Consider the following 23,003-nt stretch of genomic DNA (forward strand, 5'->3'; position numbering starts at 1 on the left):
GCAGCAGCAGCAGCAGCAGCAACAACAACAACAGCAGCAGCAATATGGCAGGGCTGGGTACGAAGGCGGCATGGGTGGACCCCAGGGATACGAAGGAGCGGGCTACCACCAGCAGGCCCGCGGAGGGTATTCTGCCGGTCCGATGGACGGTGGAAATGGGGGGTACGAGCAGCAGCAGCAGCAGCAGCAGCAGTGGCAGCAGCAAAAGCCCAACCGGCGGCGCGAGAGTGCCATTTTCAACGGCGGCATGATGAACACGAATCAGCAAGCGGCGCGGAGTGGGCTCCGTGAGGAGACACGATTCTAGAGGCAAGGGATGAAACGACACGACACGAACGGCCGAGCCAAGCGACGCGCATGACGGGACTGGCTTGACGCCTCTTTCCGTCTTCCTCTCTCTCTCTCTCTCTCTCTCTCTCTCTCTCTCTATCGATACCTACCGGCGCAACGAAGCCGGCTCCCGAGTTATGACGATTATACCCCAGCATCGACTGTCGACAGGTGAAGAAGATGTAACCAGACGGAGGGGACGTGCCAGGGGTGGCGAGGATGACGGCATGAGGCTATTTTGTTTTCTTCTCTTCTCCTATGTGAGCAAGCCATGGGGGGGATTTTTGTATAGTTACGTGATGCAGGGCTTGGATCCGGCGTCCCTTCTCTTCTACGCAGCACGGCGTTGATGGCGTCTTTCACTCATGGCGGGCTAGGCACGGAGTTACCATTTCTTTTTTGTTTCTTGGTTTTTTTTTTTTTTTTTTTTTTGCAGCGCGCAGATGTCAAGAATGAACGCTAGCTCTGACTGGAGTGATGCCGTGACTGCTTTTGCTGTATGCTAGGTAGTTCAAGAGAGCTCCTTCACTTCAGCAAGCACTCGCCTGGCCCACTGAAGGCCTACAGCAGACCGACTATGTGACAGCGAGGTGCTCCCTCATTTGTAGCAGGCGATGCAGTGTCGACCCCTGGTAAGGACCGAAGGAAGGACCACGTGGTCATGACCATCTGGTGAGGTAGGGAAGGACCACCTGGTGAGGTAGGGAAGGACCACCTGGTGAGGGACCACCGAAGGAAGGACCTCCGAAGCAAGGACAGCAGGAAGGAAGGATGATGACATAAGCAAGGCAACGTCGGCGGTTGCAGCCGCCATGTCCGTCCCAAGGCGTCCCAAGGCGTCCCAAGGCGTCCAAAGGCCCAACACACCAAGCAACGTCGGCATTATCAAACGCCGCTCCTCCGTTCTCCGTCTGCCGACGTTCCCTTCATTCCATCGCATCCCCATCAAAACTGCCTCGCCGAACACTACATTTCCCTATGCCTCCAACGAGCTTGAAGCCCCCTCGTTCGTCCTTCTGCATCTAGACGGCACGTCAGGGTGACCGTCGCCTCGCCGGCTCTACGGCGGCCCGCTCTCACCCCTTCCTCTCCTTGCACCACGCATACAGATCCCACCATGGCCGGCGAAACAAACCCCGCGGCCACCGTTGTCGATCCCGCCCTCCGCAGCGCCCCGACGTCATCGATCGTGACCCCCTCCGATGGCAGCACCGAAGCAGCAGCAGCAGCAGCAGCAGCAGCAGCAGCGGCCGCCGCCCTGTCTGCTGGCTACCGAGCAGCACCTCTTCACCAGCAGCCGAGCCGAGACGGAACCCCGGCGTCCCACGCCTCCGAAGACGAACATGATGACCACGAGCACGAGCACGAGCACGACCGCGACCGCGACCACGAGCATGACCACCACAGCCAACAGCACGCCGACGAGACGAAGCGGCCGCGCGCCTGCGAGGCCTGCCGCGGCCTCAAGGTGCGCTGCGTGCCCGACGCCGCCGCTCCCGAGGGGCCCTGCGCGCGCTGTCGCAAGGCGCGCCGCGCGTGCATCGTGACGGTGCCGACGCGCAAGAGGGCCAAGAAGACGGACAGCCGCGTCGCCGAGCTCGAGAAGAAGATTGACGCCCTGACGGCGAGCCTGCATGCGCGGACAGCCGGCGAGACGGGCATCGGCACAGGTGGTGCGGCGGCCACGCCGCCGGACGCGAGCCTGCGGAGAGAGCCTTCTGAGCCTTCTGCTGTGCCTGCGGCGGTGGGCGAGGCCGAGCCGCCGAGGCTGTACACGCCGAGAGCCGAACGGGGCGCCACGGCTGGCGTCAAGAGGAAGCTCGGCGATCGCGACGCCGCTGTGCCGCTGCTCGAGGCGGCGAGGTCCGGCCCGCCGCCGATACGCATCGACACCAGCTACGACGATGTCATCGACCGAGGGATCCTCTCGCTGGAGAAGGCGACGGCCCTCTTCGCGCGGTACAACGACAAGATGGTGGGGCACCTGCCAGCCGTCCTGTTCCCGCCCGCCATGACGGTCGGCGAGCTGCGGTCCACCAAGCCCGTGCTGTTCCTGGCCGTGCTGGCGGCGGCGTCGAGCGAGACGTCGGCCCTGCAGCGGCAGCTCGTGCGCGAGACGATGCAGGTGCTCGCCGAAAAGGTCGTCATCACGGGCGAGAAGAGCCTCGAGCTCGTGCAGGCCCTGCAGCTCACCACCATCTGGTACTGGCCGCCCGAGCACTACGAGGAGCTCAAGTTCTACCAGCTCGTGCACATGGCCGCCGTCATGGCCATCGACATTGGCCTCGGCAAGCGCTCCGCCGCGCCCCAGGGCATTACGCCCTACGGCGTCTACGGCGTCTACGCCTACCGCCACGCCCAGCACCGCCGGACCCAGCTGCCCGACCCCCAGTCTCTCGAGGCGCGCCGCGCTTGGCTGGCCTGTTACTATCTCTCGAGCAACACGGCCATGGCCCTGCATCGCCCGCTGCTCCTCCGCTGGACAAAGTTCATGGCCGACAGCATGGAGATCCTGCGCACCGCGCCCGACGCGGCGCCGACGGACAAGTACTTTTGCGGTCTCGTCGACACGCATCGCGTGTCCGAGGATGTCGCCGCCCAGTTTGCGACGGCCGAGCCTGAGGATACGATCAATGTTCGCGATCCCGGCATCACGTTTTCCCTGAGGAGGTTAAAGCGTGATCTCGATACGTCGTACAACATGCTGCCTCCTGATCTTCATCAAAGTACGTCTCTCCGTCTCTTTTTCTTTCTTTTTTTTTCTTACTCTCTTTCTCTCCTTTTCCTTCTTCAGACCTCCTTGCTGACCCTTCTAGCCACGCTAACCATATCATACCATGTCGTCAAGATTTACATGCACGAGATGATCATCAATGTCTGCTCGTCACCCGCAGCCAGGACGAACCACCCTGCGGAAATCTCCCTCCAAGACATCGCTGCGACGTCACCGCTGTCCGGGCTGCATCCCCTCCACGTCAACGCCTACTCGGCCTGCCTCGCCTCCTGCCACGCCATCTTCGACACGTTTCTCGCCACCGACGTAGCCACCCTCCGCTGCCTGCCCGTCTTCAACCTCGTCCGCATCTCGTACGCCCTCGTCGTCCTCATCAAAATGTTCTTCTGCGCCGTCGCCCCCGGTAGCGAGCTCGCCGGCATCATGGGACGCGACGACATGAAGGTCCATACCTACGTGAACCAGATCCTCGAGCACTTCCGAGCGGCGGCCGCCGACGACGGGAGCCGCCCCGCGAGCAAGTTCCTCGTCGTCCTCGTCATGCTGCGCAGTTGGTTTCTCAAGCAAGAACGCCAAGTCAGTCATGCCATGCCCGGCGGGCCTTCGCAAGAATCGTCATCTTCATCGTCCGCCGCTGCCGCCGGGCCCCCCAACTCCGCTGAGGACCCAAAGCGCTTCATGGCCAATGGCAACCAGCCCTTTGAGACTCTCGATCAGCAGCAGCAGCAGCAACAGCAACAGCAACAGCGGCAGCATATAGCCCACCTCGCTGCCAACACGCCCCTCCATCTCCTCTCCGAAATAGCCACGAATGACCGCCACCGCGTTCCTTCGACGGACAGCACCCCAACACCCCTCTCGACCGGCACCAGCAGTGCAAACGGCAATGGCAACGGCCACATGGCGTGGCCTCCCCCGAGCGCCCCACAGCCACCGTACATCTACGACCCCGGCTCCGGCACCGGCACCGGCTCCACATCCACCTCGACCGCTGCTCCGCCCTACCCGCCCCAAGACTTTGGCCCTCCCTACCCCGATCCAATCCACAACCTCTCCTTTGAAGAGCTGGCCTACAGCCTCGGCATTACCGGCCCCGTCAACTTCCCCATCCAGCCGTGGCCCCCCGCCTTCTCCTCCTCCTCCTCCCTCGGTCCCCACGCGGACACGAGCATGGCCGAAGACCCCGCCAGCGCCGAGGCCTGCGTGCGCTATGCCCTCGCCATTGACCCGTGGGTCGGCCAATTTGGCGACGTCCTCGATGGCGTGCGCGCGGGCGGAGGCGCGGACGGCGCACGCGTGCCTGCCGGTGGAGGTCCTGGTGGCAGCGGTGGCTGGGCGGGACCGGCGCAGCAGTTCCAGATGTGATTCTACAGTTTTTTTTTTCTTTTCCTTTTTGTGTGTGTGTGTGTGCTCGTCTACATACCCCCTTTTTGTTTTTGTCTTTCGTGTCGGGTCCATGGGCGGAGTTTCGGTCGGCTTTCATGGTCATTCCTTTTTTCCAATCCTCGGCGTCCATTCTTCCGGAACTGTGCACGAAAACCCTCTTCTTCCTCCCGCGTCGAGGTTCGGCACGATGCGCGCCCCCCAAATGCACTAGCCTCTCTCCTCCGCGGCATGGTTTGCACTTGTTCGTCTTCTCGCGACATGGATCAACGCTGGACATGGCCCCGAACACTGAGACGGCAGGAGGAACGGAATTGCATTTCTTCCCTGTCCATCATGTCACTGGACAAAGGCATCCCTTTTCCAGAAGAAGCGTTCTGCACAGGGTGGAGAGGGGGGGGGAAACCCGCTGTTTCATGTATATTTTTATCTCGGGGCGTACAGGGGATGGGATCGGCGGTCGGACGGACGGGCATCAGGACAACGGTTTGGAAGCACAGCAGAAGAAGCGCGGTCGGTGCGGATGGCGTTTATTTTGTTCCTTTCGACAACGACGATCGGTCGAAACATGTACGAATTTGTTCCTAGTTAGAGCGCCGTGTGTCTGGTTATGTGTGTCAATACGAACAGACGCTGCCGTGGCTTTTGTGACTTGTCAATGTGAGACTTGTATTGATTGAGTCGCTATACTCTCTCCCAAGTCTGTCAAACAATGCTCTTGAGCTCGGTTGCGTTCCCCATGGAATACACATCGGCTCAATCGCCAGCCTCCATCAATTTCATCGTGTCCTTCGACAGGTGGATCACCCCCATCTGGTCTTGGCCGCCTGCCCCCTGGTCCTTCAGACTCTTCGTTTGATACATTCTCGTGACACGGCCTTGCACCTCGTCTTCGTCCTCGAGCCCTCTCTGCAAAAGCCACACCATGTATCCATATTCGTACCAGTCCAATTTTGGAGTCCAGTTACAGGTAATATGATAGCCGCTGCCGATCCGTTCCCGCGCTCGTAATAACAATGAACCATGTCTGCCTTGGCATCGCGTCCTGCTCTGCCTCCCCAAGCTGCTCTACCCATAGAGCCCTAGTCCACGCAAGTCTGCAAAAACCAGTGACCAGCGTTCCGTGCTGAAAGGTACATAGCCGTCTAATCTGACGTCAAAACGCCCGCACCTGTCATTCAAATCAAGCAATCAATCTGGCGCAACTCCTGACATGTATGAAATGTCGCCGCTGTTGGTAAGAGGGGGTATTGGTGAAGGAGGAAATCGTAAAAGTGAGACGTCGTGAAGGGGGGTAGGTGGCGGGTGCGTGGCATACGGCATTCCTACCCATGCAATGTACATGTACCATGAGTTTTTGTGACATATTCAGCGCCGCTGAAGTCCCTTCAGTCCATGTAGAAGTCTCCCTTGAGAATACGCTCCTGGAAAGCGTCGGGTTTCTTTCGCTGGGGCTCAGGAGCCTTGGGCTTCATGGCGGCGGCCTGCGCGGGCGGGGCGGGCATGTCAGACACAGATTTGGCGCGGTCGTGCATGGCGCTGCCGTTGCCACGGGGTGGCGAGGTGGACGCAGTCGAGCCAAAGGAGAATGACGGTCGGGGGCCCTGGACAGAGCTCTCAGCTCGCGACTTGAGTTGCTCGGACCAGTTAAATCCTTGATCTGCCAAAAAGAAGAATTGTTAGTCCAGGATCAATCGAGTGGTGCATTGCTTGCCAGGGATATGATCATGTCTTTCGGCATGCGCAGTCGTTGAGGTCCGCCCCCTGCAACGGGTGCAGGTGGACGACGACGAGCTGGTGCGGTTGACGTTGTGGGAATCGCACCTGTTCTCGTCGAGGGAACTCGGGGGTTCACACTGCTTCGTCTGCCGCTCATGGTAGACATTTGATGAAGGGGAGCATTGGAGGGGACAGATGTTGATGCAGATGGGTGATTACCATTTGGCGCTGAGGGGCTTCCGCCACCCGGACGAACATTGCGCATGGCGGGGGCCCCAAAGCTCATACGGCGGGCGAAAGGGGTGGTGGGGGGAGCGCGTACGACCTCCTCTTCGTCAATGGCGTTCTCGTCAAACGAGTCAGAGTTGGTCGACATGCTGCCTCGTCGAAAGCCGGTGAAGGGGCTGGGGTTGGTGGGCGAGGTGCCAGCCAGGCCGATACCCGTGGTGGCAACAGAGAGACGTCGTCGCTGGGCCTCACTGTTCTGATAGTTTTGGCCGACCGAGGTCGAGTTGCTGCGGAAAAGGCCAGCCAGGGCCTGCTGGGTGACTGAGCCGCGGCGTCGGTGGTTCATGTCGGCGTTGTTGTTGGCGTTGTCGTTTGACATGATGGCGGTTGAGGTGTATGGCGAATTGTCTATTTGTAGTTTGGCAGCGTTGCACTATTCGGTGGTGGGTTGGTGGTGCTGAATGGTGTGAGGAGGAACAGAAATCGAAAGACGAGTCGTTCGAGGGGGGTCGAAGGGGTGTAACGGGTAGGTGGAACGTGGGGTTTTATATCGGAGTGGGAAACGGACTGATTGGGTAACACCCCGCAGAGCCGGTGGTGGAGGGTAGGATGGTGGGTGGCTTGTGATGGCACGGGCACAATGCACGAGTCGAGCGAGGAGGTGCTGGCAAGGACAGTGTGGTGCGTGGCCTGATGCTGATCCCGAACGGGGTTTGATCAAGGGGCTTTCCGTCGAAGGCTTTGTGCGGCGAGAGATCGACAAGCCAGCACTGAGGACGATTGGGGGTTTTGATGAAAGTGACGTCGGGGCGCTGCGATTCGAGACAGGGGGACGGCCAGAAAATGCAAATGAATCGAGAGCGATGCAGCGATTGAGGGAAAAAAGGATGGGGATCAGAATACGGACGAGGGTGGCCCTTGAGCAGAAGGGAATTGATTGTCAGGGTGCGGTATGTGGCAGTGTGGGGGAGGAGCCGTAAGGGGGCGAATCCAATCTGTTGGCGAGACACGGGTTGGTGTTGGCTGGGACGTGGTTGTTGGTGTATCTCGTTTGTTTGTCCGATGGTGATTTTCTGTCGTAGGGAGCGGCACCTTTTTTTTTCTTGTTCTTTCTTTCTTGTCGATGAGGATGGAGATGGGTAGGTTGCTAGAACGATGGAGATGAGGAGAAGAAGATGGAGTGACGGACGGAGAAGAAGGAGGAGGAAGAGGAGTGGGGATGAAGAGCAGATGGGAGAGATGGGGGGAGGGGCACAACGAGTTGGTGAGCAGAAGCAGCCGCCGTGGACCACGGACGGAAGTGGTGATAGACTTGAGCTTTCCCTTGTTGGCGGTAGGTAGGCCAGGTAGGTTCGTCTGCGGGAGGAGGGATGTTGGGGAGGGGGTGGGGGGCCCTTTCCGCGCAGCCCGCCGTAGAGTAGTGGGTAGGTACTGCTGCAAGGCAAGCGACAGCAGGCAGCCACCAGCCAGCAGCTAAGAGCCAGCAACCAACACAGGACTGGAGTGGGGAGTGAGCATCTGTCGGGGCTGGGATCTGGGATTGCTCGGAACGCTGAAGCACAGACAGGGCAGGACAGAAGCTCTGCGCAAGCGCATCCGCGGCATCCACGGCAGGTGTCTCTGGGCCCCTCTAGCACCTCCCCCCGGGCAGGGCGTGGGCCACAGCGACCAATCAACAGTGCACGCCACCTTGAAACGCTATCCTGGGGCAGGTGCTTTCGACGACGGATCTGGTCTGTGCTTCAACTTAGCGTGCCACCAACACGGCTGGCGACGTCACCCAATCGCACTATTTTGCGGGGTAACTACACGTACCTCCAGCGTTGGGAAAGCACCAAGAAGCCCACCCGCCTGCACCGTCAGTCTCGAGAGAGAGCGACAACGAATCTCCACCACCTTCTTTGGGGTTCCAACCCAGCAGGTTGCCCCACGATTGGTCCTCTCTGCGTTGAGATGCATCTGTCCCGACCACCTCCTCTTACCATGTTGCAGTCGGACCCCTGGCAATGCACCATCATGAACTCAACCCAAGCGTGACGCACAAGCAAGCCTCCATCCACCATCTGACGCGGACCCATTTTCGCTTGAAGTTGCATTGATGCGCGTCGAGTCAAGGTGACAGGCAACAACAAAGCCAGTCAGGAGTTTTGGTAGGCTATACGCTGTATTACTCTCAATGCGTGGACACGGTCGCTCGTCTGCCGTCTTCTAGCAGCTTGCAACCCCCTGTTCCATACTTCCGATTCGACCATGCTGTTCATTCGTTATCAACATGTCAGTCGATGGTCCATCGTATCGAGGAATGATTCGAGCACATCAGTTCTCTAGCAAGCCTAGGTGGTTCGGCCCCAGAACGGCCGAGGCAAGTCACACTCCGAATCCCCGCCTCTAAGGTTTTCAAATCCCCATTATTTGTTCTGTCGATGAAACAAGAAACATGAAGCGGCCATCGTTCTTTGTACAACTGACACGTTTTAAGGCCCAGATGGTACCGCTCCCCTCCATCATCACCAGGTGTCGAGCACCGTTGCCAAGTACCACTGAACTCTCTTTGCCAGTCTTCCACCCAGCTGCGCCGCATGCAGAAAACAAAAACACCGTATCTGCCAAGGAATCCACCCGTCGCGACTCGTACGCTGCAGCTATCGGCGCTGAATTGGCCTGCAGGCGCCCCCTCAGCCCAGTCCATGCGCACTGCATATGCATATCTTCCAGTCGCTTAGATCTCTCCCAACGTCGTATCCTTTCACCGTTCTCATTCTCTGGCTTGTCGACCCTCACAGCGCGCTCGCTTCATGGGCAACTACGAAGGAAAATAACCCGTACGCAGCATTGCCTTGCAGGTAGCTTGGTAGTACCTCTCAACCTTTCTGGCGGCTTCGGCGAACAATGCTTGTGGAGGTCCCCCTTCTCCAGGAAGTCACGGCAGCCTCAACCGAACTGTAGTCTCCATCCGCCTGCATCACCTCAAGCTCAGACAGACCCCGCGCCACCCACCCTTCCACCTCCGTGCAGACACTTCCAGTGGATTTACTGTAATTTCCAACGTCAAGTACTATCATTAGCTTCTGACTCGTCAGACCAACACATGGAGATGACAAGCGTCCTAGGACGCGCCTATCTCGTCTTTACCCCGCACACAGACGGAGCATATCTCTACGCACAAATAGCACCACCTTCGTCAGCTGCTCCCTGCTAGCTCCCTGTCTGCACCAACTCCACAAGCCCCTAGCGCCACGATAGCCAAGCTCTCCAAGCGTGCGGCTTATGCCACTGCCAAGCTGCACGAGCTACTATAAGAACAGAAGGGACTTTGCAAGCAAATGGGCCACGTGACGATACAGGGTCCTGGACATGCAGTGATGCAGGGATTGTGATTTGAACTAGGTGATTGTGGTACACGATCCAAGAAATTAGCGGGCCCTCACATCAGGACGACCGAGAGGAGCTCATTCAGCCAGCTCGCGTGGAATGAGTCGACTCGAGAGGAGCCATGTTGCGTGCGTCTCAGGTGCATACGTGATTCGCTATTCTTGTTGAGGTAGACTCGATTGCTTATTAAAACACGAGCTGTGGAAACGTAAGCTGTGAGTGTGGATCAAGTTGCTTCCTGAGATCATTGATTGACCTTTCAACGCCCCGGTGCAAGGCGGGACTGGCAAGGCGGAGCGTGACCTGCACACTTCATCTTGATACCACGAACGAGCAAGACGGTCCGACAACCAACTTCATTGAACAGATGCTTGGTTAACCTATGGGTAGCGACGCAAGAGAATCGATAGCGAAATACACGATAGGCCAGACCATCCATCTCGATGTGATATGAAATCCACAGTTGCCGATTGGGAAACCTGCGAGGCAAACGCAAGTCCGTGTCTTGCATGCGCCGCGGTGATCTTCCTACCGTCCGTCTGCAGGGTACTCTTGCTGTTTATACTCCTGCTGGCTATATACCTGCGGTGGCATGAACCCGGCGTTTTGTTGCTGCGTCGGCATCATCTGGAACCCTCCGCTTTGCTGGTAATTTTTCTGCTCCTTGCTTGCCCCCAGAAACGGGAAGAATTTGTAAGGATGCACAACCGACACGAGCCCAATGGAGAGGAGTATCATGGCGCCGTCGAGACCCAGGAAGAGGGGCTCGTTGCGCAAGACTTCAAAGGAAATGGATGGGATTTGTTCAGTGATCCTGCACAAGAGGAAGGGTGATTAGCATGGATGGAGTGGTCTTGACACTTCGGGCCGAGGCTCACCTGTACGCGCAACGGATGATGATGGCGATGTAAGCCACGACGAGGCAATACACAAAGATGCGCACCCTCTTGGCTTCCTTCTCCGTGGCCGTTGCCCGCGACGTCGCTATGCCGAGCCTGGTGCCGTCTGCGTTGAGAACCTCTGGTTCGGGCGCCTGGTTTTCAAGCAGTGTCGGACCGGTTTTGAGCGCTTTCTTCCGCCTTGCTGTGTAGATGAGCATCAGGCTGCCGCAGACGAGCATATTGACTACTTGGAAAACGACGCCGCCGATCACGAGCTTCTCGCCAAGACTGGCGATCGTCTCATTGCCCTCGCCTGCGGCGCTCGCAGCAGTAGCGCCACCGCCGATGACCTGGATGAAGATGGAGAAGAAGTCGGTGCCGACAAAGACCCAGGGGTACAGCGACGGCCGGAGGAGCGACCACTGCTGACCGTACCATATGACGAGGCTCTTGAAGGTGACGGAGATGGCGGCGGCGACGAGGGTCGGTGCCAGCAGGATGGTCAGGAAGTTGATGGCGAAGGCGCTGAACGACCACGGGTTAACCGCGAGACGGGTACGCGCCCAGTACCCGGCGACCTCGAAGGCTGTGCCTAGTCCTAGCCATATGAGGTACGACCAGGTCCTAGCACGGCAACCAAAGTAGATCTGAATGAGAAGACAGATGGCAAAGGCTATTCCGAAAAAGTAGGCTGCGCCGCTGGAAAGCTTTGCGCCGTAGATTGTGGCTTCTACGGGGCACAGGTCTGAGAGCTCGTCACACGAGCTGTATGTCGGGATGAATGTATCGTTGCTTGCCATGATTTTCGATGAAGCTCGACAGCGTGGTCGACGGGACAAGGTGTTGGAAACCAGATAACGAAAACAGGAGGGGAAACCAGATCAGAAGTGTGTTGTAGGACACCTGGTGCAAGAAGGGTAACGATAGGGAGCCGATATGAGAATGAGTTCCTCAGCAGCACATCAGTGATCATCAGCTTGAAGATTCATCCCATAATATGACACCACACATGTCTGTTCGGAGTGGAGTAGGCATTTGACGTGGATCCCTGGCCTGTCGTCTCTGTCTGCCTTGCCGTCAGGAGGAGTCGCCCAGCCTTCAGCCTCCTGTCGCAAGACCCGTACGAGGCATCCAAGCCATCCAAGCATGCGAGGAATCTAAAGGCGGCGTCAAACAACCAATAGCACACTCCTGTGGACTCAATCGCCTTCGATAAACATGTGGAAAGGGGTCAATAAGCTTGGTGCGTCGTCATCCCGCCTATGGCTCTGCCGTGTCTGATCCCCTGTAGAGTGGGCCGCCCGAGCTTCGGGGTTCAAAAATTGCCCGTCCCAAGACTTCGGTTCTTGTAACGCCAAGACCGTTCATCACCGATGACGGCCGATGGCGGAGTCAACGTCGGCGGCCTCATTGCTGTGAACTAATCAATCGATCGCTGGTCCCAGGGGTCGACTTTTCTTCCTTATTCGCGACGACAGGTTCTTCACTGTCACTTTTGGTACGGAGGCGGAAGTTTTTTAACATCCGTCGCCCACCCCGCCAACCACCAGGTCTCACACGTCTTGCCCAGCCCCGCTCCTCGGGACACATCAATACTGAATCCGGAGCCCTGATTTTGTGTCTTGGCATCTGTCTGGCATCAGGAATGAGCGACACGGACGGTGAGAATGACGCCGACGCTGGTTCGAACCAGGGGCCGCCATCAAGCCGCCGAAAGGTCGCCTGCAGTCAATGTCGGCAACGAAAGGTCAAGTGTGACCGCGAGCACCCCTGTCTTGCGTGTTTGACGGTAAGCAAGAATACGATCAATTCAACCCCATGTTTTTGCTTGGTGACACTAATAATCTCGTGGCAGACTGGTCGGGATTGTACCGTTCCCCCTGCCCCGGGTCCGCGACGGCCCAGAAGGCAGAACAACCATGTGCTCCGTGCAAAACTCGAGAGCCTCGAGTCGCTCCTTCAGCAATGTATCGAGTCCCAACGCACAGATGTTGAAAAGCAGGCTCCCGAATCGGCCGGTCCAGTTGACCTTCCCCCAACGGCGCCTCAACCTACAGAGAGCGACGACGAGGCGAAACAGCCGAAGGGTTACCTCGTGCAGACACGTAGTGGCGGCGTTGAATTCCGCAGTGGGAAAATTTCCTCACTCGTCTTTCATGATGTAAGTTGGCTTTCTGCTCGGCACACCATTAGGCTCACGCAAGGTGCCAGTTGCAAACGATCAAAGCTGTCCTCCAGGTCGAGGCCGAACAGGGCGCGTGGTTACCGTTCTTTCCATCGCAGACATCCAGTCAACTCAGTGGTGGCACACTGACAGTGAGAGAATGTATACCGACGCCTAACGAGGTCGTTTTGCTCTGGGGCATCTTTCTCGACAGGGTCGACCCCGTCACAAAAATCATCCATGTCCCGACATTCAGCGCCCGAATCGTCGACGCCGCCGCCAACTTTGGCAAGATGGCTCTGCAGATGCAGGCCCTCATTTTCTCTCTTTTCCTAGTTGCCTCCGGCTCCTTGTCTCGGCAGGAACATCACAATCTCTTAGGAAGAACTAAGAGTGACACCATGGCTACGCTGAGCCGGGGCTTCAAAGCGACAATGACGCAGCTTAACTATGTCAGAAAATACAATTCTGAGGTTCTGAGGGCCCTCATATTCTACTCGGTAAGCTCACCTGAGACACTCGACGCTGGGAAAAAGACATGCGGGGCATCTGCACTAAACATCATCTCTGTCATCAGCTCGCGCGGCAGGGCGCTCAGCGACGGTCTTGCGACCCATGGGTTCTGCATGGCCTCATCGTCAACATTGCCTACAGTCTCGGTCTTCACATTGATGGCGAAGGTACAGGCCTCTCGCCTTTTGAGAGTGAAATGCGGAGGCGCCTGTGGTGGCAGGTGGTGGAACTCGATGTTAAGCACACAGTAGCTGCGGGCGTTGGGACGTTTCTCATGCGGAAACTCTCAAGCACCAAGCTCCCCTCGAATCTCGATGACCGCGAACTCGACCCCGACATGGTTACGCTTCCCCAAAACCACATCGGACCGACTGGCATGAGCTTTTGTCTGACAGCGTATGAACGCTGCTTCTGGATGGCCGGCAAGCTGCAGCAGAACGAAATCAACCTCATCGATGAGCTAATCTTTTCCGACCCCACCCGAGAAGTGGACGAGACGGCTACCAAAAAGCGTAGTGACACGCGAGACTGGGTTCTTGATCTTATGGCCACATCAGCACGAGACCTGGGACCCATGGCGCGGCAGCGATGCCCAGATATGAGCAACCCCTTACATGCTATGATCACGCAAACAATGGCAAGCCTAGAAAGTATATTACTGGCACTGATCATGCCTATACAAGAGACGCCCGAATGGGGAACTGAGGTTCACGGGCCAGCAGATAACCTCTTCCGCATCAGTGTGGTGGCCCTCGAGTTTGCTCAACGTGAACAGCAGGACTTTGGGCATCGCTTTCTCTGGTACGCAAATATTAGTTTCACGCTGGATGGACTGTTCTATGTTATCGCCCAGCTACAAGAGCGCGTGTCCGGTTCACTGGCTGATAGAGCATGGGCGTGCATCGAGAAGGCATATGGATACCACGAGGAACTGTGGGATCTGGAGGATAAGGAGACTATGATGCTGGGCAACCTAGTTATTGCTGCTTGGGATGCGCGACAGACACACTTTGTCCGTAGACGGATACCCTTGCCGGAGCCGCACTTTGTGACGACTTTACGGGAAACGGTGATGATGATGAAGGTGCAGGCAATGAGTCTGCTGGCGGACGTTTAAGGATGTCATGGCACTGTTCACCGCCAGTAAAATGAAGAATTGGGCCCGCACGACATTGGGCCCAAAGCCAAGGGCTATTATCACAAGGGCATCAGCTCGTATATGAGGACTCCCAGCCTAGTTATGCGTAATTGACCACCGGGCCCAACAGGGAGACAAGCATGCATTTTTATCATCGGACCCAGGATCTTTTTCACAATAAATACATCAGTCTCCAATTGCATTTGCCCTCTTCGGTAATTTAACACCCGTGTGAAACCAAGACGGTGGTACATGGCATGCTTTTTTGACTGTTCAACAGATTCGCTGGTGTTGGGACAAACATTGGATGGAGTGTAGCATAGATATTTCAATGATCTTCTAACGTTGGATATTGGCCTCCCTTGAATTCGAGTCGCAGCAACTTTTAGCCAATGTCGTCAAACATCATAACAAGCTTCGGGTGTAGAGCCTCTGCAAACACCTACGTTAACGATAAGAACTCTCTTCATACGAGATAAAGGTAGAGTCTGTTCAATAGGTCTATCGGTCTACAACATGTAAGACTTGCAGAGGAACGCTGCCAAACAATGCAATGGACGGTTGGATTGAGGTGCAAAAATAAGACAGTGAAAAGGAAGCTCCTCAAACGAGGTACGTCAGGAATTGAGCCCAACGGGGGGCTCGAACCCCCAACCTTGAGATTAAGAGTCTCACGCTCTACCGATTGAGCTAGCCGGGCAGGCAGGTTGCTTTGTGTTGGCTGTCGAGCTCGAATGGTGGATACAGATAGTCTGCGACATTTCATGATCGAAGGACAGCGAATCGGAATTCTCAAATCAATCCAAACTATAGATGGCTTATGATTTAAGGAGGCATAAGGCTTGCTACCACAGTTACCGATTGTTAATTGCGCAAAGCTTCCTTTCTCACATGTTTTGCTCGACTCCCTACGCGTCACATCGCAAGACACCCGCATGCCAGGCTACTTTGGGCTACACGGGTGTATGAAAATAAAAAGTCTGTCCCCGTAAATTTCGCAAGCGTCTATGAAAAAGGCCCAAGAACGAGAGCTGCATTCGCTCATAGAGATGCGTCAAAACAAAATCTACTCGTCGACATTGGGGTCAAACTCGGGAACAGCATCACCAGCTGCCTCGCCAAGCTTGCCTGCAAACTCATCATCCAACTTTGGTCCAACTCCGCCGCTGAAAGCTCCAAGCATAGTTTGGCGCAACCCTTCGTTAGGCCAGCTGAGCCATCCGACGAGCGGGCTCTTGTAGAACGAGCCTGAGAAGTTCTCGACGCCGCCAATGTCGGCGTCGTTGGCAAAGCGGAAGCAGTGAGTGCCGGCACTGTCCTTGTGGTAGACCATCTGCGGGCTCGTACCGTCGGCAGGGAACTCATTCGATGCACCGCCGTAGCCGCCGTGGCAAGATGGCGCAACACGTACAATAGTGTCTCCGCGTGCGAAGACGACTACGTTTTCCCAGTCGTGACGGTGACCGCCCGCAAACGACCGCTGACCGACTGGTCCTTTTCAAAGTAATACTCGTACCTACTATTGTCAGTTGTGTTTCAAGAAGGGGCACGTTCGTAGAAAAAGGTGTAGCCTTACATGATAGCGCAGACGCCGTTGTTGCAGCGGCGCCGGGAGTAAACATTGCTGTTCTCGAGCTGAGGAGGGTCGCGGCAGTCACCTTGAGGAGTGCCGGTGGCGCCCTTGCCAGGGTTGGTGTTACCGTCAGGGTCAATGGCCGCCGTGTTGTAGCAGCCGTCTGTATCAAAGTCAAGAATTGGCTGGAACTTGTTCTCGATCTCGTCGGCGTTTCCTGGGAGGGCGGTGATAATGTCACGCCTCAGAATGGGCGCAGGAGAAGCATTGACGGCTGACAGGGCGCCAAGTAGGGCGGCTGTTGAGAAGAAAGTGTGCTGCATATTGTATATTGTAGGTGGGTTATGATAGGGATGTTGGTGTTGTTCAAGTCTGGAAACAGGAGTGAAGAGGATGTCTGTGTTGGATCTTAATTGGAAACTTGTAACAGCGGCGGCATGCTACTTATAGCTTTTTGAACCGATGATGGGAGGTCTGTCCGCATGTCAATTCCAGCTATTGGTGCCTGACATCGTGTCTGTCTACGTACTCTCTACCCATGACGATAGTCAGACAACCTTTGGATGAGCGTTGGTTCTGGTACCCTGCTTGTGTGTACAGCTAGCCTAATTGTCTCCTCCCCGCACCTATTACTCTATCCCTTCGTCTGCCACTACCTCCAATGTGTTTCCGTAACCTCACGATCAGAACGAACCTCATACTATCATGAGATTCCCCCCATACATGCCTTGACAGGCGCACATGGGTGAAAGTGCCTTCATCGAGATGCTTACGAGGATGATGTCAAGATGATCCACATTCAGGCCGGCGTCGAAAATGACCCACGATGAAGGCTGAGGCCGTAAAAATCAAGGCACACAACCCGTTTTCTCCTTGTCTCAGTGATTGTCGCACACGAGACCTCCACCTTCTGCCGCGTGGGGGCGTTTGGAGGAATGAGCGCGGGACGCGCCGATCCCCCTTAACTGAGAAGCCCGAATTAGGCACCCGAGGTAACGTGAGTGGCCATGAATGGACGCTTGGCCATCTCAGTGTCCGGGTGAGCTGCCGATCAACACTGGAAAGGGGTCAGGTCTTGGACCGAAGGATCATGGTTTGGACGGTGCCGATCGTGTAGGAATTGGTTTCTACGCGAAGGAATTAAACCCACGTCATTCGAACTCGGCTTTTGATAAACTGACGTTGCCAAGGCTCATCTCTAGAAAGCATTCGAAGCTGAATTGTCGAGTCTGATCAGCATCATGCCCTACAACCAAACCAACAAGGCGACCATGTGGCAAGGGCACATAGCCCACGCTAGGTTAACAGGTAGAGCTTCCTGGAGTAGGACCTCTCAGGTTACCGAACCGTGAAAAAGCTTGCTGTAAAACAAAACCTAATAAAACAAGATATGGTCGGCGAACTGCCAAGACTACCGCCCGCACCTCCCACCCCTAGCCTGGAGTATTTCACGATGGCGTTGTAGAAGTGAAACCGAAGGATCGAAAGGCAAGCTAGTGACGCGGAGACTTCGGGTGGCATCTATGAAATACTACGGTAGATCGCGTCAAAATGCCTCTAGCAGCTTGGTTGATGTCTAACAAGCCTGGAGATACGGTGCATGCTACCTCAAGCTCTTGCTTTCAAAGGCTCATTGATCCTATATCGTGGTAAGACCTGCATAGACGAACACTGATTACACCAAAAATAGGCATCAGGCCGCTCGGTCCAACACACATGCAGATCTTCGTGGCGGACGATCGGTTTAGTCAAGTGACACTGCGATATCGATGCATTTTCGATCCCTGGGGGCGTGAGGTGAGGGCGGAGACGTGATGCGGCTCGAATTATGCTCAGCAGGCACTCATTGATACTCGAAGAGGACTCGAAGAGGACGGTCAGACGTCATTTCACCTTGAAAGAGCCGATTTCGGGGCCATTCATTGAGATGCAAAGTTCTCTCTTGGAGGATATTCAGTTGTGAACCTGCATGCAGTCCTTCCGTCCTTGCGATGAGGATTTTGCTTTGGATCCTGTGAATCCTTCAATTAGCTTACCTACCTAGCCTTCCCGGCACTTGGACAGCCGGCGGGTATCCGGACCCATAGCGCTCCGTCAAAGTCTGCCGATCATGACGAAGACCCATGCTCCTTTTGATTGTCGTGTGCTCAAGGTCCCTATGCATTCCTTACCTCGGACCCGAACTGGAGGTGTATGCCCACTCACCTGTTCAGCAAGATGTGACACCACGGAGTCGAGGCGATTGGTCAGAGATGCTCAAAAGTCTTCCTCGTGATGTACTCTTGGCTCCTAAATTGACTAAATACTCAGGAATTCGGTCAGTAATATTGGCAGCTGGCAATCACGGTATTCCAGTACTTCAGTAGTAGTATTCAATCAATTACTAGCGCTGCTGAGGCTGCGGATACGTGCGGGAGAGATAGATGCCAGTGCATCGAGTGCATCAAAAAGCGAATAGAGTGGAGGGTCAAACGAGGAAAAAGGGATCGGAAAGCAGGCCTTAAGAATGAATTCCAATCGTTGGAGTCAACTATTCTCGAATGTGAGGCAAAGTGACAGACACACTTCCACAAGAGCCCCGGCTACCATTCGCGGGGAAGGCTTTCTGCTAACTGCAGCACTTGACCATCCAAAGTGAAAATCGCTTAAGCCTATTTCACGAACATCATTGATCAACCAGGCTACATGGGTGGCTATCAATCGTATTTATCATTATTGCCATCTCTAAAATCTATATCATGCCAAGCAAATCTATGCACAACCGAGCGTCACCCTCAATGAACGCTTCGCAGGGGTCCCTCTACGTGCAGTGAACAAAGCCATCGTCGTGAGTGTGGCACGAAGCATCGGCGGTGGTGGTACCGCTGGCATCGCTGGCGGCAGTAGTAGTCGGAGCAGCGGTGCTGGTGGCGGCGGCGGTGTCAATGATGGGCTTCTCGCCGGGGCAGCCGACGCCGGGGACGGCAATGTCATAGGCATAGGCCTCAATGGCGAAGTACTGAAGGGTGTCGCTGTCAATGATGGAGAGTTCAGGCTCAGTGGCGGCAAGCTTGAGGGCCTCGGCGTAGTCCTCAGCGTAGTGGTCAATGATGCCGTCGCTGATGCCGGGCAGGTGGAAGGCGCGGTGCAGAAGGTCGGTGGCCCAGTAGGTGTTGAGCTTGGACTCGGCCACGGTATAACCTCCACCGCAGAGAGCGGCAAGAGGGCGGCGGATCTCGTAGGAGAGGTCGCAGATGACCGTCTCCTGGGTAGCATTCGAGCCGCGCCAGTGGCCGGCCCAGCCATCCTGGGTAGCGCAGTTACGATCAGGGTCGTCGCAGCGGAAGAGCATCTCGGACTTGTCAGTCGAGACGACCTTGGAGTACCAGCCGATGGGGCCGGCGACGGACTGGTTGCCGAAGAACTTCGTCGCCAGCTCAGACTTGGGGTTGTGGAGAAGATGATCGCGGGCGTGAGCCGCAATGGTCATGGTCTCGGCGAGAGCAGCCTCAAGCTGATTACGCAGGGTGATGTTGCAAGACTGGTGGATGGGGAAGCTGGCCTTCCAGCCTTCAGCCCAGTTGTAGGTGGAGCTGGTAGGGCCGGCAGGGGCAGTGTCCACTGTGACGGTGACACTGGTCTCAGCAGCGCGTGCCACGGGAGAGGCAGCGGCGAGAGGGAGGAGCAGCAGGGCTGCGGTCTGGAGAGAAAGCATCTTGGCGAGAAGTCTGGTGACGGCGGGTCCCGAAGATTGGAGATCGTGGAAGAGTTTGGGCTCAGGTTGACAAGATCTGAGGTTGACCACGAGAAGATGAGCTGTGCTGAGGAACTTGACTGAGCTTGAGCTTCAACACTACCACTCACCACAGAAGCCTCAGAGCTCAAGTCTTTATAGTCCTTGTCAGCTTGATATCTCGGTCTTTTCCGTCGCCTGTTCAACAAGGGCCAGTCAAAGTCTGCACGCCAACGAGCAACACCCCACGCTTTGTGACGACATGACAAGAGGCCACCCCGGCAGAGTCTCCGGATTACGGCGTGGCGGCCATGAGGCGACAGTCGATTCTTTCCTAGACTGGCACTTGAGCGGTGAAAAACGGTCCAGCCAGCAAAGGTCGTCCAATGCTGCGCTGCTACCGAGGCGATGCCAAGGCAAGCGTCACCTTGATGACCTGTTAAGCTTGAATTAAGCACCGCTTCTAGTGGCTTACACCCCACCCCGTTCAGGGATCTGGCTATACGGACTAACGGCTTCGGGTATGATGCGGTGGTTGGGGTCGTGGTTGAACGGGGTGGCGCCGGCCATCCGGGTTCTCAGGACCATCGGACTCGGGGATAAGTGGGGTTTTTCGGTGGGCCCGATGCCGGCCATCAAGGTCCTCGCCGGAAATCCCTCGCTCGACTCCAGCCGACAGACCCTTCACCAGGGTCACGATGGTTCAGGTAGGAACATGTCGTGACTTTTTCGAGTCCGCAAGCGTGGTTGCAGCTGTGAAACTCTCTGCTGAGGTGGATCGAGGGAAGCCCTTCTCGGCTGTCGACTTCAGCCGGCACAACAAAGTACCCGATTTTGCTCAAAAAAAAACGCTTGTTTCTTCGCTGTAATACTGCTTCGTTCCTATTCCCTCGTATTAATATCGTCAAGAGATCTTCAGGACATCTAGTCATTCTCGCTCATCCAAAAGTCTCAATCGCGACACTGCTCGAGTGATGACTTCTAATCGAGACGCCGGAGCCTGTATTGTACTCTTTTATTAGCTACATTCAGTTCTGCGAACAGTGCTCATGTGAAGACGGGGGCGGGGGATTAGCGACACCTTTTCATAACGTTAACCAACGGTCGAAGCCAGCATTCTACTTCGCCACGGACAGGAGTAAATCGAGGCTTCACGAGACCAGGAAGACTTAACAGTCGCAATGGAAGATGAAAGAGATGACTGGGAGGCCAGTGAAAGTGAGGGGCAGTGCCTGTTCAAATAGTAGAAACCAATACAAGCCACATCATCACTGCATGGCCTGACATGCCTCCTGCATGAGTCTATCTTTGGGAAGACGGAACGGGATGTACTCTCCCTTTCAAGTGCATGATTGTTTCAAATCACAGGACTCTTACATTGACAACCAGAGCCACCCCAGGGGTAAGCGGATCATCGGTCTCAGGGGTAATGCGCCACGAGGCTATAAATCGCTGAGAGGCCTTCTTGAGATTGGTCCATCCTTCACCCGACGTTGATAATGCGACGGCATGGTTATGCCACGTTTGTGCGCACTTGGGTGCTGGGCGGTGATCGTCTTGGAAGGCCGGCCAATGTCGCGCTTATCAGGTTTCGAAAATCCTTCCACTAACGTGCAGAATAGCTTGTCCTGGTTGCGAAGACATGCCGGATCCAGCGTCCTTTTGGTCTGAAGGCTATTTGAGTATTCGAAGAAGATTCGAGGAGGAGTGGAGTATTGATCCGAGATCGATATACTGCTCACATTGTAGCTATTGTTTTCTTACCCAGTCCTTTAGGCAGATAATTCCACTTTATGGTTCTCACACCGTGCTCGGCAGTGATTGTACCATGATCTTGATTGCGCGGAGAACCATGAGCTGTATCACATCTTTTATATATGCCTACTGATTTTCATCACAATGAATAATGTCTGCCAGTGTCAGTAAGTGTCATTGGTGTTTAGTAATCTTCTTGATGGTAGTGGATTGCGGTACCCCGCACCACGAAGGTTCAGTAATGTAAATCTTGCGATCTGTATATATTTATAAGCTGTCTGCGTTCTCCTCACAATCACTGAGTCTGCAACTCACTGCTCCCTCGATTATGTTGTCGTGGGCCTACGTGATCACCGACATAGACCACCCCCATATCGGTTCAAGAGGTGATTCGAATGACTTTTGATTGCTTACGCCTTTCTGGTTGAAGAAACGCATATAGGCTTCGTCTAGAAGGTCAATGCTCGCAACCCCAATGCTCGATGGATGTCACGAGCCCTAATACACATTGGACCGCTTCAGAAACCCTGAGTTGCTACATTTATGGCCTCTGAACGTACTATAGCTCCGAGGGTCGCCTCCGTGGCCAAGCAGGAACCCTCAGATAGGGAGTAGGCATCTGTTGAAAGCCCTTCACATCTGTGCTTCTAGTCAATTTGAGCATCCAGTTCTTTCAATGTCTGCCATCATACCAAGCTAAGTTCAAGAGAGTAAGATAACCTGTATTTATGCAGCGAGCAACAGGAGCGTGTTCATTTGAGGTCCTCACGGCATGCTATATACACAGTGCTTGCAGAAGGTCCTACTCCCCCGCTTCTTATCATTTCGGTCTCAAGTAACCATCGCGCCATGTAAGAGCACTCTCGCTCGTGAGGGGCTGGAACTGCTCTATCAGAAGGAGCGACATCAGACCAATGGACCGGTTCGTCGAAGTGAAAATCAGTTTCGTAAAACGGAAGCTGATTGACGGGATATCAGTCGGATCAGACGACTTGAGGCGGACGTAGCTAAGGCGAAAATTTTGGGCTGCATGTGGGCAATTGCGCACACATACTACCTGGGGCCGCAGCAGTTGGGCATGCCAAAGCGGGGACCCAGAGGGCAAAAGCGCCGTATTAGGCATGGATATTGCGGTCTCCTATTTCGGTGGTCGTTCATAGAAGGCCATTCTGGAATACATTGCGGTTGGTATCATCGTTGACAAGTCCAAGAACGCCGGCTTCATAGTTCTCAGTCATGTATTCACCGACTCCAGGGAGATCCTCGATGACCTTTTTGCCGAACTTTCTAATCTCTACAACGGGGCCAATATAAGAGTGCTTGAAGATCTGTGGACTGTTTAAGTACCGCCAGAAGCAGTGACCCCCCGCCTGGCCCTGAAGCGTCGAAGAGTGCCTTTGTTGTCTTTGATCCAGAGAGGATCAGCCTTGTAGACGGCCTCGCCCTTAAGAACCTCGAAAGCACTTGCGACGAGAGTCTTTCCTTAGTGTTAAAGAGAAAA

General features: G+C 55.5%; 8 protein-coding genes and 1 non-coding gene across 9 annotated transcripts; 3 read left to right on the top strand and 6 right to left on the bottom strand.

Annotated features, from left to right (window-relative positions):
- Nucleotides 1-10: 10 nt before the first annotated feature.
- D7B24_001426 (uncharacterized protein) lies at nt 11-307 on the top strand (the record flags this gene model as incomplete). The annotated part of the gene is made up of 1 exon (XM_028635660.1): nt 11-307. A coding segment is annotated over one exon (297 nt), but the record flags the coding sequence as incomplete, so codon positions are not given.
- A 1,140-nt stretch (nt 308-1,447) lies between these two features.
- Nucleotides 1,448-4,429, top strand: D7B24_001427 (uncharacterized protein; the record flags this gene model as incomplete). The annotated part of the gene is made up of 2 exons (XM_028635661.1): nt 1,448-3,056; nt 3,147-4,429. The coding sequence occupies 2 exons, from the start codon at nt 1,448-1,450 to the stop codon at nt 4,427-4,429; spliced, it is 2,892 nt and encodes a 963-aa protein (XP_028497863.1).
- A 1,406-nt stretch (nt 4,430-5,835) lies between these two features.
- On the bottom strand, nt 5,836-6,773 carry D7B24_001428 (uncharacterized protein; the record flags this gene model as incomplete). The annotated part of the gene is made up of 2 exons (XM_028635662.1): nt 5,836-6,107; nt 6,272-6,773. 2 exons carry the CDS (start codon nt 6,771-6,773, stop codon nt 5,836-5,838), a joined length of 774 nt encoding a protein of 257 aa, XP_028497864.1.
- A 3,521-nt stretch (nt 6,774-10,294) lies between these two features.
- Nucleotides 10,295-11,447, bottom strand: D7B24_001429 (uncharacterized protein; the record flags this gene model as incomplete). The annotated part of the gene is made up of 2 exons (XM_028635663.1): nt 10,295-10,580; nt 10,645-11,447. 2 exons carry the CDS (start codon nt 11,445-11,447, stop codon nt 10,295-10,297), a joined length of 1,089 nt encoding a protein of 362 aa, XP_028497865.1.
- An 845-nt stretch (nt 11,448-12,292) lies between these two features.
- Nucleotides 12,293-14,441, top strand: D7B24_001430 (uncharacterized protein; the record flags this gene model as incomplete). The annotated part of the gene is made up of 4 exons (XM_028635664.1): nt 12,293-12,436; nt 12,503-12,808; nt 12,859-13,311; nt 13,389-14,441. 4 exons carry the CDS (start codon nt 12,293-12,295, stop codon nt 14,439-14,441), a joined length of 1,956 nt encoding a protein of 651 aa, XP_028497866.1.
- Nucleotides 14,442-15,089: 648 nt separating this feature from the next.
- D7B24_001431 lies at nt 15,090-15,162 on the bottom strand. The gene has a single exon. It is a non-coding gene; the product is annotated as a tRNA-Lys (tRNA).
- A 366-nt stretch (nt 15,163-15,528) lies between these two features.
- On the bottom strand, nt 15,529-15,795 carry D7B24_001432 (uncharacterized protein; the record flags this gene model as incomplete). The annotated part of the gene is made up of 1 exon (XM_028635665.1): nt 15,529-15,795. The coding sequence occupies one exon, from the start codon at nt 15,793-15,795 to the stop codon at nt 15,529-15,531; it is 267 nt and encodes an 88-aa protein (XP_028497867.1).
- A 104-nt stretch (nt 15,796-15,899) lies between these two features.
- D7B24_001433 (uncharacterized protein) lies at nt 15,900-16,358 on the bottom strand (the record flags this gene model as incomplete). Its single annotated transcript, XM_028635666.1, has 2 exons — nt 15,900-15,981; nt 16,039-16,358. 2 exons carry the CDS (start codon nt 16,356-16,358, stop codon nt 15,900-15,902), a joined length of 402 nt encoding a protein of 133 aa, XP_028497868.1.
- Nucleotides 16,359-18,835: 2,477 nt separating this feature from the next.
- On the bottom strand, nt 18,836-19,729 carry D7B24_001434 (uncharacterized protein; the record flags this gene model as incomplete). Its single annotated transcript, XM_028635667.1, has 1 exon — nt 18,836-19,729. One exon carries the CDS (start codon nt 19,727-19,729, stop codon nt 18,836-18,838), a length of 894 nt encoding a protein of 297 aa, XP_028497869.1.
- Nucleotides 19,730-23,003: the final 3,274 nt, after the last annotated feature.

The sequence above is a fragment of the Verticillium nonalfalfae genome (genome assembly GCF_003724135.2).
Source record: "Verticillium nonalfalfae strain VnAa140/NRRL 66861 chromosome Unknown scaffold_13, whole genome shotgun sequence".
In the NCBI taxonomy this organism is placed as follows: Eukaryota; Fungi; Ascomycota; class Sordariomycetes; order Glomerellales; family Plectosphaerellaceae; genus Verticillium; species Verticillium nonalfalfae.